We start from the raw sequence: 23,957 nt of genomic DNA, 5'->3' as shown, positions 1-23,957 counted from the left end.
CAAAGATTTATTGTTTTGGAGACTACTGAATGACACAGTTGGCCTCACCAAAGGGAAAGACTGGACAAATGTCAAAGACTGCTGATTTTCAGTGTACTGGAAGGGAAAGGTAGGAGAGGGTAGGAAATTAAGACTAATTTGTGGTGGTGTGCTGAACCACCATGACATGATGCACAACACTTAAAACCCAAACAAGCCACATGGGATAAAATAAAAAAATACGAAACAAAGATGACCAAATAATTGAAAAATAAATAATAAAAATAAGCATGTACTCAAGCGCTTGTAAAAACACATATCCATCACCTAGACAGCAACATTTTGCACGATTGTCGGAAGATCTATGCTGCGTTTCATTCTTTCACCTGTGTCAGAAATTTGGTTTATTTAAATAGTGCGCAAGGTGTAAGTGCAAGGCGGCTCCCCCCACCGCTGGAGACCAAAACACAAACCAGCACAATCCAGGCGAGATTTGATTGGGTTCATAAATTTTCTTTTTTTAGAAAAGGGGTGTTTAATCGTTCATTTTGGTAGTGTTAAAAACTAGCATGCAGCCAAATATTAAACGAAAAACAGTGAGATTAGTTTTTGAAAGAAAAGAAACGGAAATTAAAAAGTACCTTAAATGAGCAGAAGCACAGACTGGGTGATGCATCTCACGTGTAACGTAACCAAAATGCAAAGATGTTAGGGTGGGGGGAAGGGACAGGCCTAGCGAAGGGTTAACAGCAATGAACCATTAGTGCTCAAAGGGAGAGGGTAGTCTGCATAATGCCTCATCTTTCGCCATTTCATCTGGTGGAAAGTGTTGGCCATGAATTTGAATACTCGTTCCCACAAGAAACCTAGGCATTGTATGAAAGGCATAAAGAAACGCAGTGGACCCCTTCAGTGGAGCCCAGAGTCCCCTGGATTACATTTTTGGAACAATTTGCTACATTGCAAAAAACGGAAGCAACTTCGGTTCTTCTCAATAAATATATGCAGTCCACTTTCCATCAGCGATTTAGGTAGTAATCTTGTGGTTATTGGACCTACAGTTGTATTTAGAGGAACAACCTTGCTTTGTGTGGGCATACATGGATTTATTGTGATTATGAAAAGTGTGGACCTGACCAGAAGCTATACAGAGCCCCGGTAGAAAAATTAAGCGATCCTCTCTGGAACCCAGGTGCTAACTAAGATACAGCTAGTGGTAATGATCAAAAGGGTAAAGTGGTATAAAGTGGACCTGGCCTCCTGTATGATACAAGTTAATCAAAGAAAACCCACTTGAGTGTAGAGATAGGGGTCATTCCAGATAATCCCTAAGGGAAAAGACTTAAGTCTTAAAATAACCCTCACCCACCAAAAGGCCCCTTGGTGGCATGCTTCATCATCAGGTTCTTCCCGCCCTTCTGCGGGACGGGTGTGCTGCTATCGACGGAGACGTGGGAGCTCTTTTGGGAGGTGGGGACCAAGAAAAAAACTAGAATAGGAGTGAAAAGGGTCAGTATTAGTAAAGAGTAAATGTTAAAAATACCTGGCCGCTAGAGAAATATACTTTATTTGATCTAGCGGCTGATATGGTTACAAAGGGGTAGTTGGGAGATGCACAAGTTAATGTATGTGTAGGCTCCCGGTCTACATGTTTCAAAGCCTGACCCCACAGCTTCTTCGTCAGGACCAGATAGAGTAGACCCTTCTAATTACTACTAAGAACAGGTGAGTCTGATCACTCAATGCCTAAACAGTGATTTCCAAATCATTTTATACAATACCCATTAGGTATGTTGCTTCAGGAACCACCTAATAGGATGGTCTTGTTTAAGTTCATATTTTGTATGCGATATTAAGATGCCTCATGCCATCTACGGAGCCACGGGCAGGCAGCGAATGCTGAGCGAAGGGGTAGCTTTGGTATAAGTGTGACTAGAAGCGTCCCTTCCATTAGGAGCTCATGAGGCATCTTAATATCGCATAAAAAATATTAATTAAAACAAGACTATCATAGTAGGTGGTTCCTGACGCAACATACCTAATGAGTATTATATAAAATGATTTAGAAATCACTGTTTAGGCATTGATGGATCACACTCTCCTGTTCTTAGGAGTGATAGAAGGGATCAACTCTAACTGGTCCTGGTGAAGAAGCTGTGGGGGCAGGCTTTGAAACATGTAGACCGGGAGCCTACACATACATTAACTTATGCATCTCCCAACTACCCCTTTTTAACCATATCAGCCACTAGATCAAATAAAGTATATTTCTCTAGCGGCCAGGTATTTTTAACATTTACTCTTCACTAATCACTGACCCTGTTCATGACTATTCTAGTTTTCATCATAGTCCCCACCTCCCAAAAGTGCTCCCACGTCTCCGTTGGTTGCAGCACGCCACGTCCCGCAGCGTGGTGGGAAGAACCAGGTGATGAAGCATGCCACCATGGGGCCTCTTGGTGGGGAGGGTTATTTTAAGAAAGTACATATTTTCCCTTAGGGATTATCTAGAATGACCCCCATCATTACACTCCAGTGGATTTTCTTTGATTAACTCCTAACATACAGGTAGCACAGAAGCCCATACCATATGTATTCCAACTTTTATACCCCTCAACAAATATGGCCACCATTTGAACTCTAACCCGAACTCGTCCCTCCTGGATGTGGGGTGATCAGTCCAGCTACCGATTCAGAAATCCTTTGGAACAGGAACACCACAACACTCAGAAAGCAGCTAGCCAAAAAGGAAATCGAGTTTTCTGTGATTTAATTGCACACAAAGAAGTGTTGATTGCTTTGGCAGCTTAGCTCTGTCAACAGCTTTCTTGCCCTATTCTCTTTCTTTTTAGTAATATTTTCAACAACCAACAAGCTCAATACACTAAACCACCTATGGCTGACTTCAGATAACATGTACACAGTATTTTCTTTTGCAACTTCTGGGAAACGTCTATCCAGGAATATGTGAAGGCTGGAGCACTGGCCACTCCTGGGTGTGGGATGACCCAGATTAATGCATGAGAAATTTTTAAAACATGACAACTAGATAGGTCTTAAGTGGCCTCTATTTTGGGCGATAAACACTTCAGGGATGAACACTGCTCTAGCCACTCACATTTATTGCCCATTAATACAACACTAACCAAGAAAGAGCTAACCAACATGCTGTCTTACCTCTACTGCGTAACAACTAACAGAGCTTACAACGGAAAATATTTGCAAACTGAAGGACCTACAATTCATGGCTGTAGCGCACAGTGTGAATCTGGTGCAAAGGGGACCGCAACAATTTTATTAAGTAAACTTACATAGAATCCTTTACGAAAATGTGCGTATTTAATTTTTTTGCCAGTGGAAAATTAACTTTGTACATAGTTTATTAATTGACCACAACAGAATTGCAGAGCTGAAAACCTCAGGGCCGGAACAAGGGTTTCAGTTGTCTGACTGGTACTATGAGAAAGGACTGGCGTGAGTGAGATGAGCCATTATGCTGACAGGGTCTTAATTATGATTGCACTAAAGAATAGACAGATGAAGCAGTATATGCTATTTTCAGAAGCAGTGCAAGTGGGGTGAAAGCATATTCCATACGAACCTGGCTTTAAAAACTGGGCTGTCAAAAGAACAGTTAAATGTAACACAAAGTAAGAAACTGTCCAATCACTAAAGGTTTATATTTCGATGTTTCGGTTTGGTTTATTTAATCTTTTAAATAAAATCAGTGCTTGCAAGTAACGTCTACATAAAAAGGAGTAAGCTTAAAAGTAAAGTACACAAGACAAGGCTAGAAGATAGATCGAGAGCGATGGACTTGACAGACAGTGGGAGGAGAAACATGTTAAGGAAAAAATAGAATAAAAAGCAGCTTAGGAAAAGAATACAGGCATTTACACTGCTTACAAAACCACTCAAGAGGTCAGCCGATTCCTCCAGCTCCAGGACTCTGATGAATGCAGCCTCATTAGATTTTCTGATAATTTTTACACTGCAGAATGGGGTTGGGGGGGTTGAGGGAGAAATTCTCCTACACACATTTTACTGGTCAAAAATAATTAGAACTACATGTGAACTTCAAACCGTGCCTGCCCAGAGATGCCTTGAACGTGGAGTTGGATCAGCATTTAATCCAGCTATTTAAAATACAGCAGCAGTTTTATCTGGATATGAGAACCCATCAACAAGCTGTGACTTTATTTAAAAAAAAAAAAACTGTACTTAATATTTTGGTAGAAGGAATGCTACTTTCCTCTTCACCAAATACATAAACTTATGTGAAGTAACTATCTTAACAGGCAAGTGAAAGACAATGGCGAAAGTCAAAGTAAGTCGACCCGATGTTGACATATGCTCCGAATTTGGGAAATGTTACCAAGCAGCCCGTAAGCAAAGTATCTTCCTGCATTTCTCGAGCACTGTGGAATACTGCTGCTGCAACCTAGGGTTTGTGATTTGTAATAGGGCTCTCCCTAACAGGACTGCCGTGCCTCGACAGGACATTAATCTTCCAGAACACCGACCAGCCCCACGGCTCTGCAGCAGCTAACGCTGTCTTAGTCAGCAGTAAGGGTTAACAAAGGCGAGGGAGTCCTGAAAACACTGCAGTGGTGCACTCGTCTTCCAGCAGGGAGCAGGGGGCTGCTGCAGTGCAGGGGATGGCGCGCGGGCGAGCTGCATGCAGTGACGTCACTGGACTAGCACGGATGCGGGAAGGGATACTGCGCAGGGGAGAAGGGGACACGAGAATACTGCACGGCTATAGACGTCTATTGGTTTTGTTTAATGACCGAGCAGAAATGCGTGATTCCTCCTTCACAGCACATCTTTGAGGACGTTTAACTAACACACACACACGATGTGTGCACAACTCATCATCGAGTGACAGCCAGAATGAGCTAGAAGCAAAGCACGCCGTCACCCTTGAGAACTGCTTCTGGACACGTGGGTATAAATGGCAATATTTGTACTCGGATGTCATAACGCAAACCTAGTAGATATGTAATGTTTGGCCCAATCCCAAGGCCTGGGGGGAATCTAGGAGTAGTGTCATGCTAGGGGAGGGCTCAACCCCCCCCCCTCCTCCCCCAGTTTTCTCTCACTCCCCAAGATGAAGTACTTGGGGAGAGATACTTGCCAGGATTAAGAAGCAACTAGCGGCTAAAAGGTCAAGCCTGAAATAGTAAATTAAACCAACGCCAAGTCGCTCTTAAGGAGAGAAGGCGGGGCCATACACGAATATGACCAGGGACGCAATACGAAGGTGACATGGGCGTGAAGAAAACGGGAAAAAGGAAGAGACAGTGAAGCAAGGAAAGAGGGAGCACACGGGAAAGAGGGAAACGAGAAGAGTGTGACTGAGGAGGGTGAGACAGGTGATGAAGGAAAGCGGAGAAAAAGAGGGAGGAGGAGTTGAGAGAGGGTAGTAACAATAAACTTAGGAAAGAGGGGAGGAGTGGAAGTGGAGAGGGAGAAACTAAACAGTACTAGAATAGTTCAAGGCAGCGCATGCCAGGTGTGCGGGGCAATGTTCAATTAGCAGACTATATGTACACTGCTAGTTAAAAATCAGGCTGGGCTACTGATCAGGAATGGAGCTTAGGCACATGGCTTGGTCTGGCGTCCCATACACGAATAGGCGATTTGCAGTAGTTACACGGCTGGAAGACTTGAGCGGAGTCCTATTTAAAAAATATTTTTTTAAAGCACAAGAGGCATTGCTGGTCAGATTTTCAAGTATATCTATTGGCAAGGTGCGTGGTGTAAAGCAATGAGGGTACACCGAGAGACAAATATCAAGGACATCAGAACAGTTTTAGGCCGTAGTGTAATGAAGTTCAGAGGTCGTAGACAGTGGCATAACACAGGCCTCCGCGGAGGGTGGGGGGGCCGAAGCCCCAGAGGGCCCCTCAGCACAGTGCTCTGGCAGGCGAGCTCCCGATTAAGTCCGAAGATGGCCCCTCCAAGTACCTTGCACTTGCAGCAGCAACAGCCTCACCCCCCCCCTCCTCCCCCAGGTCAAATTTCAAGGCAATTGACAGTCATGCGAGAGCTCAAAGTGTAGCACAAAATGCTGTCCAGAACAGCTTTTTTGAGGAGACAGACTGCTGCATGGTAGGTTTGAGGAACAACGGGTTTTACACCGACTGGAAAACAAAGGACTTTGGAGCACATAATGGGCAACTGCCCAGCCAGCAAAGAGAAGGAAAGATATGAAGGCCCCCATACAGCCTAGCAAAGTGTTTTTAGTATTGGTCTCGCAGGGACTACTTTATAACGCTCATGTAGGTAAATGGCGTGGCTGTGAGTTAATGTGTTAAAAAATGAAGTTCAAGTTACTTAATGTCCAGTTTCTTTCTGGATTACCACGAGACAAGGAGATTTTATTTTGAAGGAGCTGTAGTCATCCTGGCGTGGACTCTTGAGTGGTCTGTAAACTGCGCGGACTCTGTACCAGATGGAGCTGTAAATGTGGGTAGAGTGCTACAAGGTAACCAACCCCTCATGCAAACAGATTAGAACCATTCCCCAAACCAAACCCTGAAGCTCACTACAAGATGATACAGTGATGACTGAAGGACGACACCAAGCAGTGATGCTGCCTCATACAGCTCAGAGAAGCCCACCTGTATGAACACAGTGAGACACCCACCAACTCTGCGGAATGGTGCGCCAGTAGGCTGCCTCAAGTTAAATTAAACAGGAGTCCACAAATCTGTAGGGAGATGTTAAGTGGCAACACAAGGCTTGCATGGATGCCCTAATCGGCCACAACCAGCAACTGGCGTCTGGAAACCTAGGTCTGCTTGAAGGCTGACCAGGGCGACAGAAGGATTGTGCCTCTTATTAGACCGGTGGTACAAGGGCTCAGGGAAACTAGCATCACAACCAGCAATTTGTTCCTGGTGTTTGAGCCACACTTTGAAAGAGTGCATAGGGAACTGTGTGGGTGTAACTGCCACGGTTTCATTTCAGCAGTAAAAAAAAACGTGTGCTAAAATAAGATTAAACAACTATGGCAAAGAGCTAAAAGTGCGTAGTCTTAAACGGACTTGTGGAGCTTGAAAGGGAATACGCATTAAGAATTTGAGGGTATTGGGGTCCAGATAGCATTATACCGTAATATCACTGCCATAACACTACATTATGACTTCAGAAGTGAAGGATAGTAGAAAAAAAGTACAAGTGAGGCAAAACCATTTCCTTATGGTAGGGACAAGTGGCTATGCATTCGGGAGCACACAGCAGCTATGTGTACGTTTGGATTGTCAAACGGTAGGTTAAAGATGGCAGAGCCTGTGACAATGTAAAAATCAAAAGAGGGAAATGAGGTCGTGAATCACCATCCTCATACACAGTGCCAGTGGCAACCCTCAGGCTCTCAAATGAACAGTAACGGTCCTGCTCCATTTAAACGTTTGCAGAGCCCCTAAAGCTCTATGGACTCCTCGAGCTGTAGGATTCAAGCTACCTCAGAGCTGCACGCTGTAGCATAACAATCGGGTCCTTCCAACAGATAATGCTGCAGAGACAGATCGACACAAAGCTAGCACGTACATACTCTCAGCAAGGTCTCCTGCACTCTTGTCCTGCTTGCGACCCCAGAACAGTCAACACTGGGACCCTTGACACCAATGCTTACAAGACATTCTTTTATTGCAAAAGCAATTCAAAGAGTCTCCCAAAATCCATGTCAAGAATACAAAGAACAGTTTGAAGTGCAATGTGAAGTACACCTGAGCCTGCAAACGCGATCCTTCCATTTTTATTTCTATGTGTACAGATGTAATATATATGGCAGCTGTTTGATTTAGTTGTTTATCTTAAAAAGCCTTCCTGACATTTCTGTGCAAGCTAGCGGACCCTTTTAACAGATAAGGAAAAGCTTCCAGTCAGCATGCAATCATAACATCTGCTGACTGCTTATGATGAAATGGATTTTCAATAAACGCACTGAAGCTTGCCCAATATGTTTATGTGCCAATCTATGCAGAGCACTGAAATAAGTTTTTTTTATTATTATGTTTTGGAACATCCTGACCCCCTTTTCTTCCTCCGTTGTCAACTAACCTCCCTCCACCTTTACATGCTACAGCTCACAGGTGCCTCTGTGGCACGTGCGACACAGTCACCCGTCTTGGGTTTTTAGCCAGCAGCAAGTGTTTTGCATTCTTGGAATCTTAATGTTGATTTTCCCAGTAAAGGTACAGGCGTACAAGTTTCTGGATGCAGAATCCTGCTGGGTAAAAGTCAGTAAAGGTTTGGAGATACAAGCATAGCTATGATGTCAGACGTCCTCTTCAACCAGTTGCTTCATTGTGAAGTTTCTTCCCAACTAGGCATGCCTCACTTCATCCATCTCGTTTCCCCATCTGTTTTTGCCCAGGTTCATGCCTCCTCCATCAATCCTGTTCGCCACATCTCAATAGTTCTTAACTTCTATAAGAACTCTTATGAGACATACCCCAGACTGACTTTTTTGGGATTAGGTGACAGCTTAATCTCGGTACTATGTCTAAAGACTTACAAGACTCTGTGCATGCCACATAAAAAATAAGAGGAAAAAGCCTTGGAATATTCCTTCAGCCATCAGCCAATATCAGGAGCAGCCCTACATGCACTTGGTGAAGTGTAGAACAGTGACTAGAAGCTCTCCTTACAAGCCTCCCTCGCGCACAGCAGTAGGGCAATGCTGAAGCTGCTTTCCCCACTTGTAGGGTTACGTTTGCAGTAACCATTAAGAATCAAATTCAGAAAGACCCGCCCCCTCTCAAGGATATCATCCGGAAGAGGAATCCTGCCTCCCACACGCTCTCTCTGCAGCATTATCTCACGAGTCACCTGTTGTTACTGCCATGCCCAAGTGTAGAACCATGCCAGCACAATGACAGAAGGGACTACATATGCAGTGTTCACTGGACCAGAAGAACAGAAGTAAAGGAAGGGAGGAAGGGGAGGTGGAAACCCTAGAGAAGAAATTAAAAAAATGCAGACCGTGCAATACAAACCGGATCATGGCTGCTTAGCTAATAGGGGCCAACTGCTGTGAAGAAAAATGCCGAACAGCCCAAGTTGTGTAAATTTCGGTATGACAACTAAACACACACACAAGCACGACACCAACCTACGCTGGGAACAAATGTATGCTGATCCTTCGCAGACACAGAAAACTGAGCAGCTTTGTGGGACTAGATTTAAGCTTAAGACAACTGAAAATACCTCCCAAGGCCTCTGGCAGGGGACAGGAGTCTAACCACAATAAAAGAACGTATACTGAGGAACGGAGGTCAGCATGTCCTCAGACAGCCTGGTCAAGAGCTGCTCACTTCTCTTATGCGAAACCAGCCTACAAGTTGGAGTAGCACTATCATCTGAATCCACAGACATACTTTACACTATCATGGTGCTCAAGCGTGTCAGTGTGTGGCTTAAGGGATATCGCAGAGAATCCCAGAATGTTGACCAGTCCAGGACTGCTGCCTATAAAGATGGTTCATAAGCTCTAAGCCAAGAGCAAGATTCAAGTGAGCAGCAGAGACAAGCTGCTGTCTCCTAGTAGAGGAGCAACCCACTTCCACCTGGAAGCCAGGTAATCCGAGAGGTAATTCTAATCTCAATAGCTAACTAACTCACAAGAGGGCAAGAAGATCCTACCCCATAGCGACTGCCAACAAATGGAGCCTTTTCACAAGCACCTTAGGCATTTGGAGGATGGAGTTTCCATTTTTTCCATTTCTAATTGTGGGCCACAGGTCGCAGCATTCTTAGCAATGCTGCTTAAACGCCAGGATACTTCATGTCATCCTCACATCTTAACAGAAATTAGGTCACTTTCTGCTGCTGGACGACTGTCATGTTTTTGCTGTTCTCTGCTCCATGTAGCTTTTCCGCTCCTGCTCACAATTACCTGAGGAATTAATGGTGTAGCACTAGAACAGTGCATCCCAGATCATAATTCCTTACTGCAATCCCTGCTTTACTGGTTAATGCCAGGACCACTTTATTCAAATCAATAATAACAGGTCAATTGTATACAAGAGCTGAGCACCAGAACCCACTCCTTGCCATAAAGCCACATTATCAAGTTCAAATTCGCAACCCTTTTAAAATCCGGTATGTAGCACTGGAGGCAGTGATCTCACTTGCCCATCTCTTATGACTCTTATATTTGTCGATAAGCCAAAATGAGCAGGCAGCGAAATATCAGTTTGCTGTAGGGAGCACAGTACATATGGTGTGCGTGTGTGTACAGGCTATACACCGGGACAATTTTTACCTGTACATATTTTACAACTGTGTACTTTTGTACTGTGCTTGGTTCTGTAATATGATCAAATTATTTGTCATTTCTGCAACAGCTGCTACTCCATGTGGGAAGAACGTTTACAAAACAGTCACAGAACTCAACATCTGTTGCACTGTTTAGAGGTGACGTGTTGGATCATGACAATTAATTTAAGGGGAGAGCAAAGTAGACTGTACACCTGCACCCTGTATAGAGTGTACCATCCAAATCCAACAGCAGTGCAAGTATCACTACACTGCTGCAGGATAGGATCTCAATGCTGGCCGACATACACGGGCATGTATTGGTCACCATTTGCGAAGGATTAACATACATTGCCCCAGTCCTCTATAGGCCACAAACACAGACTGGCAACTTACAAACTTTAGTTAAATAAACCTAAGCTATGCCGCTGTGACTATCTTCCTTTCTGAAACATTATCTAAGGTTGTTCAACTGATATCATTAAAGTATAAGGAATTTGCCATGTCAACTGCAGGACACACAAACTAAAGCATCCAAATGTCTATGAAGTTAGGCCCTCGTCTGAGTAACGAACATAAAATTAACCTCACTCATATCATGGCATTCAACTTGTCCTAAGCTGCTGTTCGCCCACGCACAAAATAAAAGCATACTTCTTACCGATTCAATGGGTTTGTCAAGTGACGCCTGCTCGATCTCCAAGTGCCCGTCTTCATACTGGTCAAAATGATTGCCCTGGAGAAAAAAATGAGAGCATTACTATCGTTAAGGTTAATCATTTAATTAGGACTAGACATTATTTTAACATTTCAAGTGCAATTTACAATAAAAGGAGTCTGATAAGATCAGTCTACGACTGGAAGTTATCAAGTCAGGTGTTTCTCACTGAGCAATGTAAAACCATTTCTCGTTCTCTCCATCGGGTCCATGCTCACCAGTGGCATCTCGATACTTCAAAATCACTCCTTTTATTCAGTATGGAAACCGTGTAAGGAGTTTTCACAGCACAGTTTATAAAAGTGCACATTGAATTTCACATGGCCTCCCTCTCCCCACCCTTAACACCCCATCACTTTTACTTGTATGGGACAGCTCACTTAGTTCTTTTAATGGCAAGGTGTTTTTGCTTTCCTAAATAGCCTGTGTGTGCACTTGAAGTGGTCATCTTTGTATTATTTTTCTTATGTTTTAAGAAAATTCAGTCAAATGTGGCTACCACGGATGAGAGCTTCCGCGGCTGAACTCTGAATAATTTTTCTTTAAGCATAGAAAAAAAACATTCAAAGAACGACAACGAGCATGCGCACAAAAGGCCATCCATCTTAGAAACCCTATGAAGATAGCTGCCTGCCAATAGGACAGTGCTCAGAGAATAAGGAGGCTTCAGGATAAAGAGGTGGATGGGGGAATGGGTTGGTTTCCAATAACAAGCATTTACAATGCAATGGTCTCGGCATTATTAAAGGTAGAGCTATTGGCATTGCTCTTTATTTTTTTGTTTTTATTAATAAATGGCCTTGTCATTTTCATAGGCAATAGCTTAATCGTTAAAGAAATGGCATTGTCATTTACAATGCTAATATCTTTATTGTTTGCAAATGCATTACTTTTTGCATTTACATCCACACAGAGCTACCCACACAAAGCCACCTACATAGAGCATTCACATAGAGCTACCTACACAGAGCCACCCTCACACAGAGGCATCCACATATAGAGCCACCTACAATAAAAGCTATCTACACAGAGCCACAGTCACATATACACAGCGACACACACAGAGGCGCACACACACAGGTACACACACAGGTACACACACACACAGAGACACACATACACACACACAGAGACACACAGAGACACACACACACACAGACACACACACACAGAGACACACACACACACACACACCGAGCCACATACACATACCTACACACACAGAGGCACACACACAGAGCCACACACACATATTTACACACACAGTTACACAGAGCCACACAGAGCTACACACACATTTCGACAGAGCTACACACACACAGAGCTTTGTTTAGCCGACGCTGGTATTAACTTTCATTTATCATGTAATGTCTATTAGAAAGTACACATTGAACTGCTACTTGGCGCTTAGTATTAAAATCTGTTGGTATTATCCGACGTAAGGGATTTCATTACACATCGAAAAGATGAAACACTGACTTGGCCCTGCCATTATTCAAACCTGTGACACGTAAGTTACATTCAAATCTCTGCTGTAGGCGCATTAATACACCGAGCTACCTTAGAAGTAGGATTGCCCGGTCACTGCGGTTGGTATACCCGTCTGACTCTGAAACGCAGGGGTGAGTTTAGTTTCGCTAAAAGGCGGAGTCGAAGCACGCGCTTCTGACCCCCAGCGCTCCCGATCTCGACGCTGCAGCAGGCGCGTTCACCCACCGAGGGTCCTGGGGTCTCCACAGCCCAGACATCTGTGTTTCCAAGAGGAGGGGCTGACAAAACACAACAAAAGCACCACATTTCATAGAAGCGAAAGAAAAGGTCTCCTGCGTCATACAAAATACAGAAAATGCAGTCAAATAAATAAACGCCAGAGTCTGTGTTGCATCTTTACCTTCGCAGCACACGGGGGTTTCAGGTTCTCATAGTGGCCGCTTTGTATCTGTGTTTGTTTTGTTTTTAATGGCACTTTATGGCGTTGACACTGATTATTACACTTGTTGGCGCCTTGGGCAACGCGGACTAATTCAGATATTGTGTTTCCTACGAGCACGGCAATTTTTTTGTTTTATGTTTTACTCTATTGCCCTGTTTGTCGACATCTTGCTTCCCTTTGCCTCGTTCGCCGTGGCTGGTACCGCCGTCTTTCGGGAGGAAGCGCAGCGCAGAGGACATTTTTATTTCAGAGAGTGTCGCTATCTCCCCCATCGGAGAGAACCACATATAATAAACATCAACCTCCACCTGCTTTTCCTTCCCTGTTCTTACGACCTCCTGGTCGCCAATCGCGAAATATGGGTTCCAACGAAAGGCGATAGATTTACAAGCCTCTTCCTACTTTTCGGTAGAAAATGAAAAAGCGAAATTCGGAAAGGAGGCTCAACAGAAATAAATATTTGTGGTTCCGCCAGCTCAGCAGGTGAATGCGGCTGTAAACAAACCCGTGTCTAATGTGAAGGGCACGAGGGAAGAAATGCAAAGAGGGCGGCTCAGCATTTCACCGTTCTGTGGTTGATGAAAGGAGCGCCGTGGGGGTCGGCGCTGTGTAAAATAAAGCGCCTGTTATTCGGAGCCGGTGTCTTGCACCAACGGGGCCGAACCCTGGGTGTCTCTCTGGCTGGAAACCAGGGCAGATTCTGAGAGTGCCCGAGTTACTGTCCCATCCTCGGCGTCATTAGCACTGACATATATCCCTGTTGGCATGTTATTATCAGAGTACGGACCCACATACACCCTTTTATTTTTATGTCGAACCATTTTGCAGTTCAACATCTTCATATTATGAAGCCAGCATCCGGGGGTATCTACTATTTATATAACACGCCATTATTACATATTATATCCGTTCAGTACATAAAGAAACTAGGGACCCGGACTAGAAAGCGATCGCCCGGGATCACACGTGTTGGCGCGGAGGAGCCGTGACTCGAGTCTGCCGCCTTTGCGGATACCGACACCAGCTCCGTCAGTTATCTCCTGGCGACTTCCGCCCAAAATAGACATGTTCAATGCCCCAGCGATGGAAACACCCCCCCAGCGGTTACCTCTAAGACGCAAAGCTGTCCATTCACGACGGGCAAAGCGGTCCATGCAGGAACGTAAACGTAGACGCCAGGACACGATGCAGACCTACAAAGTAAAGTTGGCTCGCATTGAAAAAAGGAATTCACTTTACCCTTTGGTGGTGTGTTTCATAACACAAAGACAGATTAGAAGCAACAAAGACAAAAAGACGATCCTCACGGGCAGACGAGACCAAAAAATGGCGGCCGCAAGCTTCCAAACATTTTCAGATTCAGGGGGTGTTCGGCGTTCTAAAAAAGGGGCGTGGCTAAAAAGTGGAAAGAACAGCACCAACACGCCCCCGAATCCGAAAGAGACGGAGCTTCTTTCGAGGGACGACTCTCTCCTCCAATGGCTGGCCTCAGTTTAGGAAGCCAGCCAATGGAGGAGAGACAGAGGAGAGAGGCAGGTTAAACTGCCCTACTGAAGATCATTAAATCTCCGACTTCCGGCTGGCAAGCCAGCCGTCGGTCCGAGACCTAAAAAGGAGGGAGCAGTTAAGTAGCGGAGGAGGGGGAAGATAGCTCTGCGGTGTCTAGTTTCCTGAAATATCTGTGTTTATTAGGTTTTATAAGGCGGCCATCACAAAAATGAGTCAGTTTTCATGCCAAAAAAATGGATGCTCCAGGGTTTGTTTTGAGGCCTATTGTGTCACAGCGATAGGACCAGCACAAGTTGGGTATCCCTTCTATGAGGAGAAGCGTGGTAAAACAGGACAGTGTAACTAACACTTGTTAATGTCAACTTAACCAGTCTTCGTTTTTGGCTTCTAAATGCAAGCCACAGGAGAAGTGTGGCTCACTGGTTAGAGGAGGCAGACCTGGAAGCAGAGGTCAGCCCGGGACCAGGGTTCAATTCCCAGCTCGGCGGGGTCTTGAGTCCTAAAAAATGTCCATGGACTCGACAATTCTCGCTCCGGTGCCTACTCGATTCACGGGTTCACACTCTGCGACTCTGGGCAATAGCTTGCTTAATCTCCACAACGGCCCCTCGCGGCGGGATGCCTGGCTTTCACCTTGTGGATACCCTGCTGGGGTTATCTCACAGGGGAATACCAGGACGGGTTCCCTAAGCAAGCGCTTAGAAACCGCTTGGTGATTTGCGCTATATAAATTCCTGTACATTTACATTTACATTCACAGTGCCAGAAAATTCATTTTGAAAAAAGGCCTCTGAATGACATGATCGTAAGGGTAATGACCAAATAAACAAGTTATTTACCTTCGGTAACAATATATCTGTAAGAGACAGATTAGCTATGGATTCCTCTCCTTAGAATTACCCCCAGGCGTCAGACTGGATCCAGAGAATCTTTTCCTTCAGCAGTACCCTGGCGCGTCGATAGGTGGCCATGCAAAACACTGACCACTGGTGCACAAAACAAGGACCCTGAAAGGGAGTCCTTTACACTAGAAGTCAGTTCGCAGAAAGGGGAGGATGGGTGGGGCGGTGAGGAATCCATAACTAATCTGTGTCTCTTACAGATGTATCGTTACCAAAGGTACGTTTTTCATCTGAAAGAGAGTTATGGATTCCTCACCTTAGAATAGATACCCCAGCAATACCAACCCCGGAGGTGGGTCTGCGAACCAAGTTCACACCAGAAAGTCATGGAGAACTGATCGGCCCAAGAAGCTGTCCCTTCGGACTTGGCTGTCCTGGCAGTAGTGTTTGGTAAACGTGTGCAATGAAGCCCACGTAGCTGCCTGGCAGATGTCATGGAGGGGGACTAAACGTCCCAAAGCAGTAGTGGCTGCAGTTGCTCTGGTGGAATGGGCCCGCAGCCACACTGGAGGTTCCTTTTTTGCTCAGGAGTAGCAGATTTTGATGCAAAGGACGACCCATCGGGAGATGGTCCGCTTTTGCACGGCCTGACCTTTCTATGCGCCCACATAGCAAACAAAGAGCTGGTCATCCATCCAGAATGGTTTAGTGCGATCCAGTTAGAACGAAAGCGCACCCTTTGGATCCAGACGGTGGAGCCTCTCCTCTTTAGAAGGATGCATGGGCGGGAAGGTGGTGGGCAAAGTGATGATCTGTCCTATGGGGAAAGAGGTAACCACTTAGGAAGGAAAGAAGGCCTAGTGCGAAGGACAACTTTGACCGGATGAACAGCCAGGAAAAGAGGTTTAGAAAAAAGGACTTTAAGCTCACTCACCCTGCGAGCAGAGTTGAAGGCAACTAGAAAGGCAGTCTTAAGAGTCAGAAGTCTGAGAGGACCGTTATGTAGCGGCTCAAAGGGAGCGCACATAAGAAAGGTGAGAACCAGGTTCAAGTCCCACTAGGGCATTACGAAAGGAGGTGGAGGAAACAAGTGAGTAATGCCCTTAAAGACGCGATTTACAATAGAGGACTTGAAAAGGGAAGGCTTGTCAGGCAGCCGAAGGGAGGCCGAAATGTCCGAAAGATAGCCTTGAGAGTGATCAGAGCAGAGTCCTGCTGGGCCAAAGAAATAATGAAGAGGAGAACCTCTGAAAGGGGGGCATAAGGGCGATCCACAGCCTTTACTGTGCACCATGCCAGAAACTTGTTCCATCTACAGGCATATACCGTTTTGGTGGAGGGACGCCTGGCTGCCAAGATAACATTGCAGACTTCAGGAGGAATGTCGAAAGTGGTCAACTGTCGCCGTTCAATCTCAACGCAAGGAGGTGGAGGCTGGACAGGTTCGGGTGAAGGACCATCCCCTGCTGCTCCGTCAGAAGATCCTCCCGAAGAGGCAGTCGGATCGCAGTATCGATGGCCATGTTGGGCAGCTCGGGATACCAGACTCTTCCAGCCCAGTCCGGAGCCACAAGAATGACTTGGGCTCGATCACACGATCTTCTTCAGCAGTCAGAGCAGAAGTGGTATAGGATGAAAGCTGTATAGAAGACCGCAACTCCACTTGCGGCGCGTGGCCTAGCAAGTGCCACCTTGGAAATTCCAACATGCAGAACTGCTGACATAGCGTGTTCTCTTCAGTGGCGAATAGATCTAACACACGGCTCTTCCCACTGCTGAAAAAGACCTTGCACCACCTCAGAGTGAAGACGCCATTCTTGATCCAACATGCACCTGTGGCGGAGTTAGTCGGCCCTGGCGTTCAGAGAACCTGCCAGGTGTTAAACCACCAGAGATATGCCCTGATGCTCCAGCCATTTCTAAAGGTAGAGAGCGTCTTGACATATGGTCCATGACCTCACACCACCCAGTTTGTTGCAGTACCACATGGCGGTGGTGTTGTCATTGAACACCTGCACTACCCTTTCCCGGACAGAGGGAAGGAATGCCTTTAGTGCAAGAAAAATCACCGCAGCACCAGAAGGTAGATGTGGAGCCCTGACTCCGCCGGAGACCAGTGGCCTCTTAGCTCTGCCCGTTTAAAAAGAAAAAAAAAGTGTAAGTTTCTTTTTTTCCACAGGACCACATCCTGTTGCTAAAAAATATCTGTGCTAAGATTTGCAAAGGGAAAGGGGTCCCAGTGGTACCCCTTCCAATTTGCGAATGGTTACCACCACCCTTGAGGTGTTGGTAAAAAAAAAAAAAAAACCATTTGCAATGCAATAGGTCCCGCATTATTTAAGTTTGAGCTTTTGGCATTGCTAAATAACGCAACACCAATAGCTCAAACTTTAATAATGCAAGACCTATTGCATTGCAAATGCTTGTTTATATGATGTTACACATGTGCTTTATTCCTTCTTATATCGCATCATTCACTGAAACCTCACTACTGGGTGGCAAACTTGCTTTTGCTGTCAAAGCAGTGCCTGTGCCAATGCAGTGAGCCAGACACCAATGCAGTGTGTGCCAGTAAATCAGCCTCGCATAACTACAGGCAGCCTCTGCATACCGCACATGCTTGTGTGCCACAATCCGCGCTGATAACTGATTAATGCATCTCACTTTCAGGTATCTTCCTGTACTGGTCTCTTTCAAGTGTAACTAGACCTTCGCAAGAGGTCTGCACAAAAATGTCATGTATACATCCATTTAACTTTATGCAAACAGACTCGAAAGAGTTAATAAAACAAAATATTTTAGTAGAAACTTATTAGAGAAAATCTAATGGTGGTTTTACAAGAAATGGATTTCCTAAAATTCAGAATTATGTTAACCATATGGATGCAAAAAAATCACAGGTCTCTTGTTCTCAGCACAAGGAAATGGGCTATAAAACTCTGACCTCTCTCGAAACTGCATTGGACTTCTCTATGAACTGGTTTCACTCTATGGCCTCTATTACCAGCACACCTGAATGGAGAACAGAAATATTTACCGGGCATGGTAAATAACACCACCACAGGACGAGGTATTCACTGGGTCAGAAAAATAACTTCTATTTCGAGTTTTTTGTTGAAAATGCGGTTTTACATGTGAAATTTGGCCCCTACCATATATACCGCATTTTGCCACATACTCCTGATGACATGCCAGTGCACTGAATTTACACTGTATTTGCAAGACTATAGACAGTACCTGGAAACCAGGATGCTAATGTACTGGATATTCTGCTCCGAATTCAGAGCAAAGAAAGTTAATTACCAGATAGGACTTCACTGGAACTTCCACCTCAAGCTGTATCCCCGATTGCAAAGTTCAAAAACACATATTTAGATTATTGGCCACTACAGTTTCCCTAAACTTAACACCTTGGGTGCTTGAGAAGATCCTCTGCTGTGCTGGGCCATAATGGAAATGGGTGTGGTCATGACGAGCTCAGCTCGTCATGAGCACACGAGAGGTATACCTCATGACGAGCTGAGCTCGTCATGAGCATCGAAGGGGTTAAGCAAAACATCTTCTTCGGAAGATGTCTTCCTAGAACTCAGCAGGCAGAGGAAAATACAGTTATCAGAACAGATAAAGTAGGTACTGTTCAAAGCGTTCTGAAAGTGAAGTCGGAAATATTTGGTGCCCAGTTGCCTGTAGAACTAACTAAATGTGAGCTGTCAGCCAGCTCTGAGCTCCAGCAAATACAGGGTAACCGGAGCAACAAGCTAAACATACAGTTATGACCTTTGAAAGCTGGGGAAGCCGGTTTGAATCTCGGCATGGACGCTCAACATCCTGGGATTCTGGGCAAATCACTTAATCTCCACATGCCTATAAATGATGAATCCGCCTGTAACGCAACTGGTGCCGATGTAAAGCGCTCCGATACCTTTGGGTCGAGTTCGTGCTATGTAAACTCCCCCCCCCCCCCCCCCCCCCCCCCCCCCCAAAAAAGTTGCCTAGTACAGAAAGGACAAAAATTATGCAATGTAAAGATGGTCTCTGGCGTCTCCTGACAGACACCACAGGAGTGGTGTGAGCAAAGAGGCTCATACACTTTGGCACCCTGGTGGGCATCAGTTGCCTGCACACAAAGAGGGTTCACAAATAGTTTTATATACCTGTGCCAGAAGTGAATGCGACTGAATGCACGCGTATGAATGAAAACCGCCTTGCGCATTACTCACTTGTCCTTAAATATGCCGCCTAAACTTCGCGACACTACCTATTTCCGGTCTCCCGCCTTGGTCCACGCTCAAAGTCATAAGCGTAACAAAATATCTGCATTTCAAAGAAGCCCCTCCATATATGGTCCAAGTCAAGCCTCCTTGTGTGTGGCGGCAGCCGTTGTAAAATAAACAAGCCCACGAGTGGTGCGAGCGCGCCCCACAGCAAGCGATCGGTTTTCAATTATCATGCCCGTGTCTGAAAATTGAAAACAGATGTCGGCGTGCTGGTAACAGACACCAATAGGCCATGGGCGTGGGTGTGATGACCGCTTTTAAAAACAGTAAAGAAGTGTAGGGTGGCCGGCCATCTCAAATGAGGACTAGTGTGGAATAGCGACTATGGTTCACAATGAGCATCATTGAATTTTTGATATTATGTTTGGTGTAAAACAAACTGCAATAAAAGGTGGAATAGTGAACGAGTCAAGATGATATAGCAGCTGGCTGACCAGCACACACCCAATGCCCTGAGACAAGAATCACAAGTTGGTTAGAAGACTAACAAAATGGTATATATGAGATTTAATAGCGTTTACTCCACTGAGATGGGTCTAAGCTTCTATAGAGTAATTACATTTTATTGGCATCTGCCAGGTTAAAAATGAAGAAGAGATTATGGTTGTTACGGAAAGACAACACCTTGCAGAGGTCATCACTACACCCTTCCTAGTCCTAATATTTTTAAACTTGACTTCAGAAATGAGCTTTGCCCTTTAAAAGCAAGGGCAGGTACTTTATATAATTTTAAAAAGGATTGTTAGTGTCTTCAAACTCTGGTTTCCGACGGATCACAGTAGGGAATCTTAAATAGGTCTTTTAAAATTTCCTCAAGTCAAATCTCTCCACTGAAAAAAGTTAATTATGGTCCTAAAAAATGGTAACTTTCAATTGTGACAAATCTGCCAAGCCTGGGCTGTCTTGGAAACCAGTAATAACCTTGTCCCATATCAATCTGACTTTCGTTGTGGTTGAAGAACGGGGTCTTTCACTCTCAAAATATTGAACACCATTTGTTTTATATTGGAGGATGGTGTTATTTGAATGTCTCCTGTATCTCTTGGATACATTCTAGATGTTGGATCATATAAGGCCACAAGAGTTCTTGGAAAAGTAGAAAGCGCATTTGGGGAGGGGGGGGGGGGGGGGGGGTTGTATAGAATTTTAAGACCCTAGTGTAATTTTCCCGATTCATTCCCTTATATAGGTATAAATCACCATATCCTTATTAAGGCATAGAAATCATAACCATATTTAGACATAGCTCATGCAGTCCAAATACGGCAGGGCTACTTCCACTAGTTCCGAAAATCCACAACGATATCTTGGAAAACTCTGCTTCAGCAGATAGGGACTTCCCCTTGCTTGAATACTCACTTGTCCAAGAACTCATGGAGTTTTCAAAGAACTGAGACTCTTCGATGATGTTATTATGTCCACCTTTACGTCAATCTCGGCACCTTCAAGGTATAAATATGCCCACACTTGCTATAGCAAACACGCAGTGGTTTGGAGCAGTTAGACTATCTACTTGCCCGACGCATCCTGCTACAGCAAGTGCCGAAGGAAGCCGACCCTCCAGGAGACGCACTGAGAGAGACGCTGTCTTTTCTCTTGCCGGGAAATCCAGCTCCAGTGTTTCCAAGCTACCCTTGCGGGTTGTTGGGAAATCGAGTCCGGAGACAGAGAGATACCAGACCTCCTTCATTCAAAACCAAGGTACGGAGCTGATTAGACCCGAAGATAAATATTGGATAGATTCTTGGCAAAGAACACTAAATTTATGATACACCTCACTTACTTCTTCCCTCGTACTAGACTTAGGTTAGGTACATTGGGGTAGGCGTATTTTAGAAGCACCAGTTGAGTAATTTTTAAGCCTTTGTTATTTATGTATGTATTTATTCATGGTCTAGGAACCATACAATGCTGTTACAGTATTATTTTATAATACTTTTCTTACTGTACGCATTATACTTTGCAACCAGTATTACGCTTGTAGCAGTTCATTTCTTCTGCATGAGAAAGAAGACTGTTCAATAAATACTCTTTTATTGAAAATGCCTGTCTGTCTATTTCGCTGCACCTCTGGTGAAACTAAGCATGCACGAATGACTGAGTAAAATATCTATCTTTTGTTTCCACGACTCTAAAGATCAGTTTTTTCTTGTGGAAACAAAGTTGTCATGTTTATGCGGTTGTCAGAAACGAAATCCCTTCTCGTGAACTCGAGAAACTTTCTACTGACCTCTGAGCTAGTTGGCACTCACAATTAAGTCTAATATATTCGATAGCGACCTACTAGACATAAGTCATGCGTCAAATCTATAGGATATATTATTCCAATGCGCAGAGCCTATTGGGAATATAGGAACTACACTACAGGGGGGGGGGGGGGGGAGATACAGGCCAGACTAGGCAGATCCTCAACTCAATACTGACTCCTTTACTTTTCAACCTTCACATGAACTGCTCATAGTTTTGCTGAAGAGTAAATGTGTGGCTTTGCACGATATGCAACTTCATCTAACTATATGGGCTCATAGCATGACATTTCTGAGGCAATACCTAGCCACTCTACAGGACTGCAAATTCATTAAAGCTCATGCCAAATGAAAGGTAATTTACCCTCCTTCACCATCCTCATGATCAAAGTTACAAATCACGATGGCTAGATATAATGCACAGTGCTGGTTTCTGACCTGCCTCAATCATAGGGATCTTATTTCTATGGAGAAGGCTGAAGTCAAACCTATGCTTCACAAAAGAAAGTTATGAGGAGGGTCAGAAGCAAATTTTATAGACCTGCAAAGGATTACATCCCCAGTTTCATACTTAACATAAAAACATAAAAAATCATAAAAAATCCTTGGTTCTGACGTGGAAAACTGAATGACAGACACTAGAAAAACATCCCACGGAAATATCTGTAGGATAATCCCTAGCAGAGGTTTAAGTTTCTAGGGTAAAAAGTGGTATAGCTTTGCGAACCCAGAAAGCCAGTATGGCATTCTCAATATTCCCTAAGCACAAAAAGTATATTCAATGCAAACTAATGTGGAAGCTATGTACTTGAATAACGATAACTGGGCGTTCGAGTGGGTCACCAGGTTGCACTGGCTCTTCAAATTGCAGAGGATTAAACTATAGTCCAATTTCAAAGTTTCAATGCAAACCCAACTACAGGGTCTCAAAAGAGTGAGGCCACTGGCTATGATATGAAGCCTGTGTATAGCTGTATGAAAGCTTATCCAGCCCACTCTTTGAATTCTGGGGAAGTTTCAGAAAGAGGATCGGGTCAGCATCAAAATGTTTATGCAACAAACCAAGTCTATGCAGTCTCTTAAGTGTCCACTTACATCTGGGCTCATGAAGAAGACAGCGGTGAGTGATTACGCAGCATAAGCACGATAACGCAGACTTTCGCTCAATCAACTCCTCAAAACCCAGGCAGGAAGGGTCCACATCTGTATCGCATAAGCACTGGCAAAGCCAATAAGTATGCACTAATGCATGGGAGGGTGATAAAGCGAGCCACATGCTTGCAATGCTCATCGGAGGTGAGAATAGGAATCCGCCAACATCAGGGCTCCCACACAAACTGGGTAGATTAAGGTCATCACAATAATGAAAGAGTTCACGGAGCATCTGCTGGACTTACAGGGCCCCGGCGACTACCAGCCCCCAAGAAATTCAGTCATATTTGGAGGGGATATGAATGCCACAGTTATCTGAAGAGGACAGGCAGCTGTTAGATGCTCCCATCACAAAGGACGAGATGTTGACAGTTACTAAATACCTAAAGTCGGCCAAGGCCCCGGGCGGAGACAGACTGCCAGCTGAGTTTTACTGCAGCCAACAGGAAAACTAGCAGAGCAAATTGTTGAAGGTTTATCAGGAGGCCTACGAGAAAGGGGTGCTCCCAGAGTCCTTGAGGGAAACGATGATGCTACCAAAGCCTGATAAGAGCCAGGCTGTCGCCTACTACCGTTCATTGTCCATGCTAAATGTAGACCTGAAAATGTTAATTAACGTTTTGGCCACGAGATTGCTGAGCAATGTACCCCAATTAATAGCGGACAACCAATGCGGTTTCATCCCAAATATGAACACGCAATTTAATCCGAACCAGCTGTTGATGGTGCTGCACTCCCCTGCTCTATGTGAAGGGCAGTATGCTCTAGAGTTATTAGATATCGAAAAAAGCATTTGACTCCCTCTCAGGGGGGATTCCTCTGGGAAGTATTGCATAAAATAGGTATCTGATTCCACAATGAAAAATTGGTTGAAACTATTTTATAGGAGAATTTCAGCCAGGGAGCGAATAGGCGGATTGGTATCACAAAACTAGAGGGACCCATCAGGTATGTCCAATGCTACCGCTGCTCTTTGCTGTGGCCATAGAGCCTCTTGCCAGCTGCCTTTGAGATGGGCTACATGAGTGGGGA

At 44.7% G+C, this 23,957-nt stretch overlaps 1 protein-coding gene across 2 annotated transcripts in view; it reads right to left on the bottom strand.

The window, feature by feature from the left end:
* The window catches only part of GPATCH8 (G-patch domain containing 8), a 480,524-nt gene that overhangs the window by 359,478 nt on the left and 97,089 nt on the right, over window positions 1-23,957 (bottom strand). For both annotated transcript variants that reach the window (XM_078645162.1, XM_078645164.1), the window contains exon 2: window positions 10,910-10,984. In XM_078645162.1, the coding sequence (XP_078501288.1) occupies window positions 10,910-10,984 (75 nt within the window). The remainder of the gene's footprint in view (window positions 1-10,909; window positions 10,985-23,957) is intronic.

This window comes from Lissotriton helveticus, chromosome 5_1 (assembly GCF_964261635.1).
Source record: "Lissotriton helveticus chromosome 5_1, aLisHel1.1, whole genome shotgun sequence".
NCBI classification, from domain to species: domain Eukaryota; kingdom Metazoa; phylum Chordata; class Amphibia; order Caudata; family Salamandridae; genus Lissotriton; species Lissotriton helveticus.
The sequence above is the reverse complement of the archived record's forward strand: the minus strand, read 5'-3'. Positions and strand labels throughout refer to the sequence as shown.